Here is a 14355-nt window from a genome sequence, read left to right on the forward strand (position 1 = left end):
TCTGAAACTATATGGTTACTTTTCTACCCCTTAGCTCATCTACCCATAAAAATTCACTAATTTTAGTTTGAAAAGTCTTCTCTCCTTTTCTATGTCTCAGATACCATGCTGAAGACACGGTATGAAACAAATGAACTAAACACAACAACATAGAGTTGTTCCTCAGTATCCACGGGCGATTGGCTCCAGGACTCCCAGGGATACCAAAATCCACAGATACTCAATCCCTGATATAAGATGATGTTGTATTTGCACATAATCTATGCACATCCTCCAGTAAATTTTATTTATTTTTTATTTTTTTATTTTTATTTTTATTTTTTTTGAGGCAGAGTCTCGCTCTGTCGCCCGGACTGGAGTGCAGTGGCCGGATCACAGCTCACTGCAAGCTCCGCCTCCTGGGTTTGTGCCATTCTCCTGCCTCAGCCTCCCGAGTAGCTGGGACTACAGGTGCCCGCCACCTCGCCCGGCTAGTTTTTGTATTTTTAGTAGAGACGGGGTTTCACCGTGTTAGCCAGGATGGTCTCGATCTCCTGACCTCGTGATCCGCCCGTCTCAGCCTCCCAAAGTGCTGGGATTACAGGCTTGAGCCACCGCGCCCGGCCTATAAATTTTAAATCATCTCTAGATTACTTATAATACTTAATACAATGTAAATGCTTTATAAATAGTTAAACTATATTGTTTGGGGAGTAATTACAAGAAAAAAAGTCTGTATACGTTCTGTACAGATGTGTTTTTCCCCATATATTTTCAATTGGTTGAATTCTTAAATGTGGAACCCATGGGTATGCAGGGCTGACTATACTGACTTCATATTGAGGCAATGCAAAATGATAGAAAATTCTCTAAAAATGATAGCAAACAAAACCAAAAAATCATTCTGCAGTATGCTCTATATAGACAGCAGGGCATGGAAGACAGACCACAAAGGTGAAATTCACAGATCCCTGGAACAGAAACCTGACTCTAACACATACTAGTTGAGGGAACTTGAGGAAGCAAGTTAATGTTTCTGGAGCCACAATTGTTTCATACTTGTGAAAACGTGCATCATTATACTGAGATATCCCTAGTATTGACAATCCTCAGGGACTGAAGAAAATTGGGGAGTCAAAAATGATATCTAGAATTTTGATGGTGCCATCAACTAGGAAAGTAGATAAAGGAAGATAAGCAGTTTTGAGGGGAAGAAAATGAGTTCAATTCTGAATATACTAAGTAACCTGTGGCAAATCCAGACACAGATGACTGGCAAGGTATTGAATGTTTAAGGAACATTCTAGGCTAGGCTAGAGTCAGGAGTCCTCGAACTGAGGCTGGATGAGATCATCCAGGGAGAATGTGCCAACTGAGAGGAACATGGGCCAAGAACTGAATCTGGGGGAATATAAACATTTTAGGGAAAGGTTGATAAAATGAAAGAGAAAGAAACATTTGAGATAAAAGGAAAATTAGGCCAAGGAAGTAAAGAGATATAAGAGTCAGGGAATAACAAATGGTGTCAAACACTGCAGAGAGGTTTAGTGAGTTAAGAACTTAAAAAAAAAATCTTAGACTTGGCAATTTGAGATGTTATTGGGAAGATCTTATAATATCATGAAAGGGGTGAGGATGCAGTCAGGCTTCAAGGATGGAGGAGTGGGTAGGATATGTGTATGTGGTGAGTAAAGGCTCCTCTTTACGATTTTCAGTGGCATGGGAAGCGATTAGACTAGCTGGGGACAGGAGGTCAAGTGAGGATTCATTAGGATGGGAGAGGCTTTGAGTGTGTTTACAGACTATGGGAAAGGAACCTACATGAGAGAAAAGATGGAAAATACAGAAAAGAGAGAGGGTAACCAAAGGAGTGAAATTCCAGAGGAGGTAGAAAGGCACAGGGTCAAAGACAGGGGTGAGGGATTGGTCTTGAACAGTAGATGGGGCACCCTATCCTCTGAAATCAGAGGAATCTTTTATTCAAACTTGGTTCCATAGGCCAAACTTTGCAGGCTCAACAGTATCTGGAATAGAAATGCATCTTCTGAGCTTCTATCAAAAATTCTTCTGGTAAAATCAGAGTTAGCAGAAATTGTCATATGATGGGACAATCCTGATCTTAAGTTGTGTCAAATAGGGTTATATGTAAAGAAACATTTACTACTCATTTGTCAATTTGGAAACAATTCATAAGAGAAGCATCCCTCTGTATAATAATGACACAGTCTTCTCTCCTTGACTAAGAAAGCACTTAAAATATGCGTAATTATTGTCAGAGATGATCGATATCATTATAATCTTGAAACATTCTCTAACATTTAAATGGCCAATATTAAATAGTCCCATTCCACAGGTAAATTTTTATTACGATAAGAAGATTTCACAAATCACACCCTGGAGAAACCAACAGAAACTAATTCCTAAAATTACCAGTCAGTGGAATTTTATGGCTGAGGTGACTAATAACACACATCCTAGAGTTCAGGTAAAAGCTGTCTATGTCTATACCCTATGTGGCTCAGAACTTTGGAATCACAGCTTAGTACTTGCATGAGAACTTAGGACTGGAGAAAATTGCAAACGTTATTTGGAACACAGGTACCCTCCACATCTAACCTGAGTTAAACCTGGAGAAAATGCTGAGTTTCTCTGTAAGTACCCCCATAGCTCACACTGATGCTCAAGTATATTTGATTCCTATCTATGTAAAAATCCAAGAGGGGCAAATGCTTTCAAAATTGGCTCTTTTAAAGATTATAATTTAGTACTTGCTGAAGGCCTATTTAAGATACTGAATATTTGAGAGACCATATAATCTTTGATTCTTCTGGATTCTCCAAGTTTAGTCTCTGTACCAAATTAGAGCACCACAAGCCTCTAAAATAGCTGGAACATATTATCTTCATTAATGCACATATCATTATCAGTAATAATTTTATTTCTGTATTTGTTTGTTATGTGTTTCCCCCAACAACAACTAAGTTCCAAGAATGGAACTTGTCTGTTTTGTTCCCAAGGGCACGGAACAGAGCCCGGGCATACAGAAAACACTAACAATTTATCACATTGTCAAATGAATAATTGCATGCTCGATTCCTTCCTTAACCCTCCATAATCTATCATAAATCATATCAGTTCACCTCTATAATAACCATTGAATTCATCCAATCCCCTTAATTTCCACTCCCACCACTGTAACTCAGACCCTCATTACTTCATAGCTGATCTGCCTATTTCAGCTCTTTCCCTCTGGCCCAGCTTACATATTGTAGTCCCATTCACCTTCCTAAGCACAGCTATCACCACGTATCCTTACTCCCGTTCAGGAACCTTCAGTAGTTCTCTACTGCTTCTCAAACAAACACCACACCTCTGAGTCTAACATTCTAAGCCCTCCAGGATTTGCTCCAGCTCACCCTCCCCAGCCTCATCTTCCACTACTCCTCCGTCACTTCCCCACGTTCCAATCAAATTAGATGACATGGATTTTTCTTACATAAATGGTCTATACTGCAACCTGTAAAATAAGTGACATGTTAGCTGTTAGCATAATCTTAATTTTCTAGATTGGAGGAATTGAGACCTTAAATAGTTAAATGGTATGCCCAAGATCACCTGGAACTGGACAGGGATGGGATCAAAATTGGTCTATTGCCAAGGCTACAAAAGAGAAATCTGATTTAGGAATGCTTAATTAAATTCCTTCTCCTCTAGGTAACCATACTTAGAGGGGGAAAAGACCATACATGCCCGTCAATGACCCACCCCCTTGAGAAGGGCCCACCTCCCAACGTCTCAAAGGCATTTATCTCAATTTGATTTAGGGAATAAAATAACTGAAACATCATTTTGTTTCCTTATATTGTTGGGAAAAATTTTTTAACAACAAAATAAACCAAAGTTTTAAAATATGTAGTTTTTATTTAAAACAGAAAGCAGCATTTAGGCTTATTGTGCAAAAGCAGGAAATACAACTCATTAGCAATACTTCAAATCACATCTAATGAACATAAATCCTTCTGTAATGGTCTCTGTGCTGCACACCTGTTGAAAGTGTGTCAGCATAGTTTTGGTAAGAATTTTCTGCCAGGAGCTCATATAGGACTGCGTGTGTGTGTATCACTTAAGCTGATGGCACTAATATTAGTGAAGTAAGGAGAAAATTGCAAACATTATTGGGAACACAGGTACCCTCCACATCTAACCTGAGTTAAACCTGAAACCAATTTCTTATCCAATGTAGGGCTGAAGATCCTAATGTGTTTTAAAAATTTTAAAGGAGGAATCAGTTCTCCAAGTGTAGGATAATTAAGTTAGGCTACAAGGAAGAAGAGGCCTCTGGGCTGGGCCTGTGTGGGTAGAATATCAAAAGGTAAAACTAAAAGACAGAGTACATTCCAACAGGAAGAGAGGGAGACCAGAAGAAGGTGGGTGGGTGGAGCGGTCTTCCACACTAAGGAAACGGGAAGTAGTTTGCCACAGCTAAAATACAACATGTGATAGGCAAAAGTGTGAAATACAATTAGAAAGATAAAGATATGGGTCTAACTCTATTTTGCAAATATTGTAAGTAAGGAAATTAAAGTGATTTGGCCAAGTACAAACATGAAGCAAAGCCGGAACTAAAACAAGGTTTTATATTCCCAGTTAGGCACTCTTTCCACTATAGTCAGACACCACATAACAATGTTGTGGTTAACAATGTTTGGAATGGTAGTTCCATAAAATGATTATGAGGCTGAAAAGTTCTTATTGCCCAGTGACCTTGTATCTGTCATAAAGTTGTAGCTGTAGCACAATGCATTACCTTTTCTATGTTTAGCTATGTTTAGATGCGGAAATACCATGGTGTTACAAATGTCTACAGCATTCAATATGGTAACATGCTGTACAGGTGTGTAGCCTGGGAGCAACAGGCTAGACTATTTAGCCTGGGGTGCAGTAGGCTACATCATCTAGATTTGTGTAAGTACACTCTATGACGTTCAAACAAGGATGAAATGGTTTAATGACTCATTTCTCAGAACGTATCCCCATTGTTAAGTGACATATGATTGTGTACTATCCTACCATAGGTTGGGGATGGACTATGGCAGATAGGATATACTCTTCCTTTAAAAAGTAACAAGGGGGCCGGGCGTGGTGGCTCAAGCCTGTAATCCCAGCACTTTGGGAGCCCGAGACGGGCGGATCACGAGGTCAGGAGATCGAGACCATCCTGACTAACACGGTGACACCTTGTCTCTACTAAAAATACAAAAACTAGCCAGGCGAGGTGGCGGGCGCCTATAGTCCCAGCTACTGGGGAGGCTGAGGCAGGAGAATGGCGTAAACCCGGGAGGCGGAGCTTGCAGTGAGCTGAGATCCGGCCACTGCACTCCAGCCCGGGCGACAGAGCGAGACTCTGCCTCAAAAAAAAAAAAAAAAGTAACAAGGGGTAGAAAGGTTAAATAAATTTCCTCAAGATCACATCCAGTTGAAAAACTGGCGGTACAGATAATAAGCCTAAGTCCCTGGAATAGCACAACTCAGAGCTCCTTCACTTGAGAAGATACAATACATGGGGCTGACAGGAATCTTTTCCCCCAGAAGCACTGCTCTTACCACTACACTGTTTAGGACCTGTCCTATAAACCACAGGGATTATTAGGGAAAAATGAAAACAGAGCTTATTTTTCTTCTCCCTATTTGCCTGCCAAGCTTCAGCAGAACTGAGCCAACTGAGGCTGAGAATCAATTAATAAAAAATTAGAAAAGTGGGGAACTAGAAATATGATGTAATACATGGAGAGTCAGGAGGCATGAGCTCTAGTCCTGGTTATATTACCAGCAGTGGTGTGGGCTTTTGACAAAGCACTTCATCTCAAAAAATTTATAAAATGTGGAGGATCAACTAGATGATGTCTAAGGCTACCAAATTATAATTTTCTATTGTTCTAATAAGTAGATATCTCTTTGCAGAAAAAGGTACACCTGAAAAGTTGAAGGTAAACTGAACTTTAGAAAGCTATATATATATTTTTTTTTGAGATGGAGTTTCACTCTTGTTGCTCAGGCTGCACTGCAATGGCGTGATCTCGGCTCACCACAACCTCCGCCTCCCAGGTTCAAGCAATTCTCCTGCCTCAGCCTCCCGAGTAGCTGGGACTACAGGCATCTGTCACCACACCTGGCTAATTTTGTGTTTTTAGTAGAGACAGGGTTTCTCCATGTTGGTCAGGCTGGTCTTGAACTCCCGACCTCGGGTGATCCGCCAGACTCAGTCTCCCAAAGTGCTGGGATTACAAGTGTGAGCCATCACGCCCGGCCATATATAATTTTTTTAATGCAATAGGAGTGTGCCCTATTTAAAAACACATCGATCAATCTTGTAATTTAAATTTTTGTTTATATGACTTTCTTTTAACACGGTATATCCATTAAACAAAAAAGACACATGTATCAATTGTTAGTTCTAAGAAATTGAAAAGGGATTGGAGTCAATTCTGAAGGCCTTGTTTCAGCTTAACCTACAGATTTCCTGGCTGCCTACTTCAGATAGTCATTAGGAATATATACGGCCATTTCGTATTCAACAAGTTATTATTAAGCATTGGAGAGCATATGTTTAGCGAAGACAGGCACTTTGAGCAACAGAGAAAAAGTTCTTAATTTTTCACTAAACAAGAAAAACTTTTAAAACTGGGGGAAATACAAAAATTAGCCAGATGTGGTGGCGCATGCCCAGCTACTTGGGAGACAGAGATGGAGATGCCCAGGAGGTTGAGGCTGCAGTGACCTATGATTGCATCACTGCACTCCAACCTGGAGTTAGACTCTGTCTCCAAAAAAAAATAATAATTAAAAAGTAAAAACAAAAAACAAAATTAAGACTTCAATAGGTTTAAGAAAACAACAGGAAAAAACCAATAACAAAGGCTTTTAATGGAGTTCAAGTTCCATAAAACACATATTTGTTTTTGCTTGCATACACATAAAGAAACTCTGGAAGATACTACTATCAGTGGTTGCCTGTGCAGGGAGATAGGAAATAGGCAGATGAGAGACAGGTGTAAAAAGGAAACTTATTTACCAAGTACCTTGAATTTTTAACCACTTAAATATATCACCTATTTTAAAAATTGAACTTAAAAATGTAAATGTTCCTTGAACAATTATTTGTAGCAAACAGCTGAAAAACAAGAAAGCCAAAGAAAGGAGGTGTTAGAACCGAAGTACCAAGAGACAAAGAAAATGTAAAGTAGCACTGAGAAGTCTGAGGCAATTCAAAGAGGGAATGATTCAGATGGTTTGCAGGAACCAGCTGAAAAAGTCAGTGTGAAACCCAACAAGACCCTCAGACGCTTATGATAGCCAAACCAGTACCAGCTGGAATAAATAACAGTATCTCGAAAATGTGGTGCACAACTTTTAGGGCCCTGTGTCCCTTGGGAGTGTGAAATCCGAGCTAAAAGCAGAACTTTACTAATAGAAGACGAGTTCTCTCTTACCCGCTAGGAGAAAGAGGGAAGGAAATGAGAAACAAGTTTTTGTGACAGTCACGAAGATAATTAATCAGTTAGAAAATGAGACCAATGAGGAAAACATAAAGGATTCCACTGGTATCATTTAGCAAAGAAAAGAGATTCTATTTTGCCAAGAATTATTTAAGGCAGCCCTTGAAGAGCAAACGTAAAGGAATGTCCTCTTAAAGTCATTTCTACCCTTATGACTTTTTGATTTGTGGGTTAATTCCCAGTGTGCTTCCTTGTAAAAGAGATCTTGCTAATTTAGTACAAGTCCTAGTTAGCAAGAAGTGAAGGGGTTAATATATGTTATTCTGGCATATTGACTAAGTTAAAAATATTTGTAAAACAGCAGGTGCAAAAAGACCACTCTGAGCTTCTTGCTGTTTCTTAAGAGCGGAAGATGAAATTCCTGTGTGGAAGACACTCCCTGAACCTGAAGGAAAGGCAACATCCTTACCTTCAAGGGCGAGAAGGTGAGACCAAGAGAATACTGTACTGACCTTGTTATAATAAAAAGTCTTATATTTTAAGCCTGCCCACATAATTTAGTTGCTTCTTCACAATTTACTATTTTTTGTCCAATCCAGTATATAAATAACCGACTCGAGTTAACTCCTTCTTTAGGTCCTCATTTCTTTCTTTCTTTTTTTTTTTTGAGACAGACTCTCACTCTGTCACCCAGGCTGGACTGCAGTGGCGCAATCTTGGCTCACTGCAACCTCCACCTCCTGGGTTCAAGTGATTCTCCTGCTTCAGCCTCCTGAGTAGCTGAGATTACAGGCCAGTGCCACCATGCCAAGATAATTTTTGTATTTTTAATAGAGATGGAGTTTCACTGTGTTGGTCAGGCTGGTCTCAACCTCCTGACCTTGTGATCCGCCTGCCTCGGCCTCCCAAAGTGCTGGGATTACAGGTGTGAGCCTTTTGCGCCCAGCCCACGGTCTTCATTTCTTCATGAGGGCTCCTGTGCTATATAAAGCATGTATTATGCTTTTCTCCTGTTAATCTATGTTATGTCAATTTAATTCTAAGATCCTGCTGGGACCCTAGGAGAAGAGAGGTGGAGTTTTTCCACCCCTATAGAAGTATCAGCACTGCTGGTAATGATTTGCAAGTAAACTTGAGCAAGAATATTATTTTTAATCAAGTAAAATATCCTTCATTTAAAAATACAATGATATCTAAAGTGCTAGCAATGTTCTTTCCTGACATGCTGTTAGTTTGTAATCATTATGCTATGCATTTATATTTTGTGAGCTTTTCTGTATGGTGGTATATATTTTTTCAAGATTACCAAAAATATATTATTAAAGTTATCCTTTCCAGGAACAATTTAGCCTTGTGGTAAAGCTGAAGGCTGAAGTCAGAATTTCTACCATGAAGAACCAGTCTTCTAATGGAGCACCATCAAGAACAATTTGGCCTATCCAATGAATGACACCCATCAGGTCCAGAGACCCACTCTCTTTGGTAAGTCCTCACTCTCAAGCCAGGCCACTGAAATCTGAGGCACTGGGAATGAAAAGAGGCTGTCTACAGGGCAGAAACCAGGGAAAAAGAGTATGCAAAACAAAATTGGGCTCTAACAATGATTAGCTCTATATATTTTTTTATATCTCCTGTCAGATTTAAGAAAATGAGAAATTAGAAATGAGATCACATCCTTTGCAGGGACATGGATGGAGTTGGAAGCCATTATCCTCAGCAAACTAACACAGGAACAGAAAACACATGAAAGGGATCAACACACATCGGGGCCTGTCAGAGGCAGGGAATGGGGGCAGGGAGAGCATCAGGAAGAATAGTTAATGGATGCTGGGCTTAATACCTAGGAAATGGGATGATCTGTGCAGCAAATCACCATGGCCCAAGTTTATCTATGTAACAAACCTGCACATCCTGCACATGTACCCCTGAACTTAAAATACAAGTTAAAGGAAAAAAAAAAAAAAGAAAAACTACAAAACAAAAAGAAAATAAAATGAGAAATTAATTTGCATTTGAGTTGGAAAAATAGTTTAGGTCCAGAGAGATGAAGTGTCTTGCTGAAAGTCACAAACTAGTTTTGAGAAGTTTTTTTCTTCATTTATTTCCCCATAAATTATCTGTGGTATCTCGGACAATACATTTACTAAAAATGTAATCCCAGCATTTTGGAAGGCTGAGGCGGGTGAATCACTTGAGGTCAGGAGTTTGAGACCAGCCTGGCCAACACGGTGAAACCCCATCTCTACTAAAAATACAAAAATTAGCCGGGTGTGGTGGTGCATGCACCTGTAGTCCCAGCTACTCAGGAGGCTGAGGCAGCAGAATCGTTTGAATCCAGGAGGCAGAGGTTGCAGAGAGCTGAGATCGTGCCACTGCACTCCTGTCTGGGCAACAGTGCGAGATTCTGCCTCAAAAAAAAAAAAAAAAAGTAAATAATAAACATGGTAAATTATGGTAGAATCAGGATTTCTTACCTCCAATCTACTGTTCTTTACATTGTATCATTTTGTTCATTAAACTTTCTAGATTTCTCAGTGAAAGAATAGACTAATGGTTCCACTTTTTTCTATTATATAGCTGTTCTAAGCATGTGGTCCCAGCCACGCAGGAGGCTGAGCCACGAGAATTGCTTGAACCCAGGAGGCAGAGGTTGTAGTGAGCTAAGATCGCGCCACTGCACTCCAGTCTGGGCGACAGAGCAAGACTCCATCTCAAAAAAAAAAAAAATCTGTCAAATGAGGGGTCCCCTAAAACGGTGTCTGATGCCAGTCCGCAATATTCTATTATTTAGCTGGTGGATCAACGAGGAGGCTTTGTTTCTCTGCTTGTTGCCTTGTTTCAGAAGATAATCATGAGAAAGAAGCTGAAGATTTAGTCAAACATTTGTTCAGGAAGTTTGAAACTCTTGGCCAAATGAAGACTGGTAGTTCTTTCACCTGAGTTCCCCACTTGCAGGAATAACAGAATTGACTCTACTGCAAGAATCGGTGCTGCAAGAATCAATCCAGACAACGGTGTAACAGGGCCAGTGACCTGGGTCTGTCCTCACTGGCTGTTTGCTTTACTCAGTTTTATTCCCGTCCCCAGCAGCTCTAGTGTCACAGAGGGGGCTAGACAAGAGAGCAAATACACCATCTCCACCATACTACTCTACTGATGTCACAACAGTAACATTGTCTTTATATTAAAGATAGAATTTTGAATGTGTGTTTGAGAGAGGGAGGTTGTCCTATCTTTTTAATCCCATTTCATTTACGTCCCCTTTTTCTGATCTGGCCTGGAGCCAAAACTAGAAGTCTTATTAATAGAGTTGACAAGTGCCAAGACCACAAATGACCCTTAGTAGCAATTAAAATGAAAAACAATCCCCATAAGCCAGAACTGAAACAAAAGGTTAACTACTTATCCAAACTTTGGCAAAGAGACACAGTTCTTTCTCCCCCATCTCCCTAAGCCTGTTAGGCAACGGGTATCTGCAGCTGCTCCTCCTCCTCCAACTCACTTTCTGCGTCAAATAGTATGGGTCAAAGTCCTCCAGGGGAACTGCAACCAGGCCTTGGGGGATGTCCCCGTAGATGAAAGGCAAACTCTTCCCTGCTTCCAGGTCACTGTTTGGCTTGGGCTTGCTGTCCTCATCGTCCTCCCGATGACTGCCATCGGCCTTTGGTGGTTTCTTGAGCTTGCTCTCAGCAATGCGCCTCTCAATGTTTGCCAGCGACTCAGGGGTGAAAGGCTTGAAACTATCAGGGCCTGGTGGTGCGAGCAGCCGCGCTGCCATCTTCTCATCCTGCAGCAGCTTCGTTAGTTATGCTGCGTCCAGGACAGGTCAGCTCTGGAAGAAACAGCAACACAGACAGCATTAATCAATCACTGCTCTAAAAAGAGGCCAGACTAAACCATCTCACTCTCAACCTTAATTCACAACCTTTGCAAAAAAACACATAGTTTCTTCCATGACATGGTTATTTTTCTTTTCAGGAAATCTGTGGCATGGACTGATCTGCCAATGGAGATCAAAGATCAGGAGTCTACTGAACTGCTAGTGTTTATTATTGACTTAGATGCAACTCACTATTAGGAACCACATACAACAAAAAGGATATAGTCTATTCCCTCAAGGAACTTCTATTCTAAACAAATAAGGGATATGTAACGTTACCCGGGGGCATATGTTAGCTGTGAAGTCCTTATAGTTCAAGTCACCTTCCTTTCCTAAAGCTCCACTCCCCAAAGAAAAACTCTTCCTTTCAAGGGCAAGACGAGGATAAATTATCATTCTTCACAAATTTCAGTTTCTGAAAACAAAATAAACCCTTCAAACTTTGGAGACACAAAATGTAGATAAAATCGCTTCCATCTGCTTTAGTTCTTCAAGTTATTCTTCAATCATCAAGTTGTGTAAAATCTATCCAGTATAAAAGTCCAAAAGTATCTTCTTCAATGATAAAGCTCAGAGGGCAGATACTGCTCTAAGTGCCGCCTGCTTAGCAACTAGAAAAAGCAAATGGGAGTGGAATCCTAGAGAACTTCCTCTGATGCAACAGCACTGCAGCACTGCAGGCTGAGCAGCAGCAGAAGGGCCTACGTGCGACTCCCAAGAGGGGCTCAAACCAGGAAGGACGGAGACCTGAGAACAGAGTCGCAAACAAAAATTCCCTTCTAAAAAGAAAACTGAAGTAATGTCTTATGAGAGTCAGTGATTTCTAAGCATGGTATTTAAAAAGCCCATTTTCCATTTATGTTTATAAGAGTCCTGGATTATTTAAACACATGCAGTAAAATGGAGGAATCAATCCCTGGTTTCAAAAGCAGCACTATTCTGTTTCAGGCACAAAAATGACCTGAGCAGGTAAGTTTACTGTGAAAGGCTTAGGGCTTTGCTGGCAGTTCACTGCGTGCTCATGGTACTGGTTTTTTCTCTTTAGTTTTGTGAACACCGCAAGGACAATCCGGGAATTTTTTTAAGGCTACAGATTGTTCTTTCCTCTCCTACTTAGCCCTCAAGGTCCACTTCAAGGAAACTAAACCTTGAGGCTCCTCGAGAGAACACTAATAGAGTTAACTCTAAGTAATTTGGGAATGAGATACCCAAGAGCTCCTTCCACAAATCCACCTGCTGAGATTCCAGATCTCTGGAGCAGTGGTGATTGCTAAGTGTTGCAAGACAGTGTGTAGTGTCTGTATGAGGGCCGGTCAGCTCACTCACTCACAGCAGGGGGCTAAAGTAGGTCATAACCACAAGTTTGCCCCACATAGACCAGTTGGCTTCATGCTGCGCAAAAAACACCACCATCCTATAGACAGAGGAGTCAAAGAAATCATTTCCATGTGAGAATTATGTAAGGATTTCAGAGCTATAAGGGATTTTACAAATTTAGTCCACGTGATTTTAGATGAGGAAAGGCGGGGTCCTAAGAGATCAGACAACTTGCCCTAAGTCACAGGTCCAGGATAAAAATCACAACCAAAATGCTCTGGTGCCCCATCTCAGAACTTCTTTCATTATAATAAACATCAGTTCTCTATCCTCCTTTCCTATCTCCCACTACTCCCCAACAGGAATAGTTTCGTTTAGTAAGTAAATCACATAGATGCTATGGCTTTACTGATCTAAGACCAGTTACAATGCTTTCCCCAACCTAAAATTCCCTTTCCTTCATTCTTCTCCTACCCATCCTTGCATTGCCCCCCAATAAATCCCTACTCCTCCAAGTCTTCCCACCAACTCAGCCTTGACTAATTATTTCCCCTTCTACACTCCTACAGCACTCCACCATGACCATTTATCACATACTATGTTTCAAGCATTATTCCAAGCACCTTGCTTGTATGAACTCGTTCAATCTCCAGAGCAGCATATGAGGCAGATATTATTATCACCACTTAACAGATAAAGAAACAGAGTCAGAGAAAACTAATGTAGCTTGCCCAAAGTTATACAGCCAGAAGAAGATTTGAAACACACTAAATAAACTTGTTTTGGCACTTAATCATTGCTGAATTGTACCTTTTAGAGAACAAATTCCCAGAGGTCTTAAACTTCTTTTGTATCCCTTTCACAGTGAATAGGATTATGCCTGAAACCCATAATGAGACCAAATACATGAAGACTCCTTGGCTCCTACATCCACACTCATTCTCAATCCTAGGTCACTCTCTGTTCCTACGCAGAGGACAAAGAACACTGCAAGAGTAAGTCACTGAAGATGCTGACAAATTCTTGTGATCTAATTGCAGGCACCTGGGTTCTTCACAGCAGCCCAGGGCTAAGTTCTCTGTCTTTGCTTTCAGATCCTGTTTCTTCCTGTCTTCTCCAAGACTGTGTCCTCTCAATTACCCCTGCTCTTCATCCCATTTTCAATCGCTCCTTTTCCTGTATCTTCTCCCTTTACATCTCCACCCCCAACTCTCTTTGTTTGGCTTAAGTGACACTATGTTTTCCTGGTTGAACTACAGCTGCAGTCTCCTCTTCCTCAACAACTCTTCCTTCTCTAACGGCTGGCCTTCTGAAATTTCTCTGTTACAGTCTTTTAGGGATCTCATTTATTCAAAATAAATTTGTACACTGGTAATTTTCAGATTTCTCTCACTGGCCCTGATTGTCCTCCTGAGTCTCATAGTTGCTTCTAGGGGCCTGCTATGACTTCCAAACTAAAGCATTTAAAAACTACTCATCTTACTCCAAAACTGATTCCTCTTCCTGGCTTTCTTATTTCTGGACCAGCCATCCGGCATGGAATCTCAGTCATCTCTGCCCTGTCCCCTTTTGCTATCCGTACCCAACCAGTCCTCAGCCTTTCCAATTGCTCTTCCTTCAGAGCTTCCATTTTCAAAGTATTGCCCTAATTCAGGTCCTACTGCAATAGTCTCCCCACTAGTG

The 14355-nt window shown here is 40.8% G+C and overlaps 1 protein-coding gene across 6 annotated transcripts in view; it reads right to left on the reverse strand.

Moving 5' to 3' along the window:
- SCN8A (sodium voltage-gated channel alpha subunit 8) overlaps positions 1-14355 on the reverse strand; it is a 216724-nt gene that overhangs the window by 135668 nt on the left and 66701 nt on the right. For all 6 annotated transcript variants that reach the window (XM_033222024.1, XM_033222020.1, XM_033222025.1 and 3 more), the window contains exon 2: positions 10978-11307. In XM_033222024.1, the coding sequence (XP_033077915.1) occupies positions 10978-11253 (276 nt within the window). In that variant the 5' untranslated portion in view covers positions 11254-11307. The remainder of the gene's footprint in view (positions 1-10977; positions 11308-14355) is intronic.

The sequence above is a fragment of the Trachypithecus francoisi genome, unplaced genomic scaffold (genome assembly GCF_009764315.1).
Source record: "Trachypithecus francoisi isolate TF-2019V2 unplaced genomic scaffold, Tfra_2.0 Lachesis_group11, whole genome shotgun sequence".
Lineage (NCBI taxonomy): Eukaryota > Metazoa > Chordata > Mammalia > Primates > Cercopithecidae > Trachypithecus > Trachypithecus francoisi.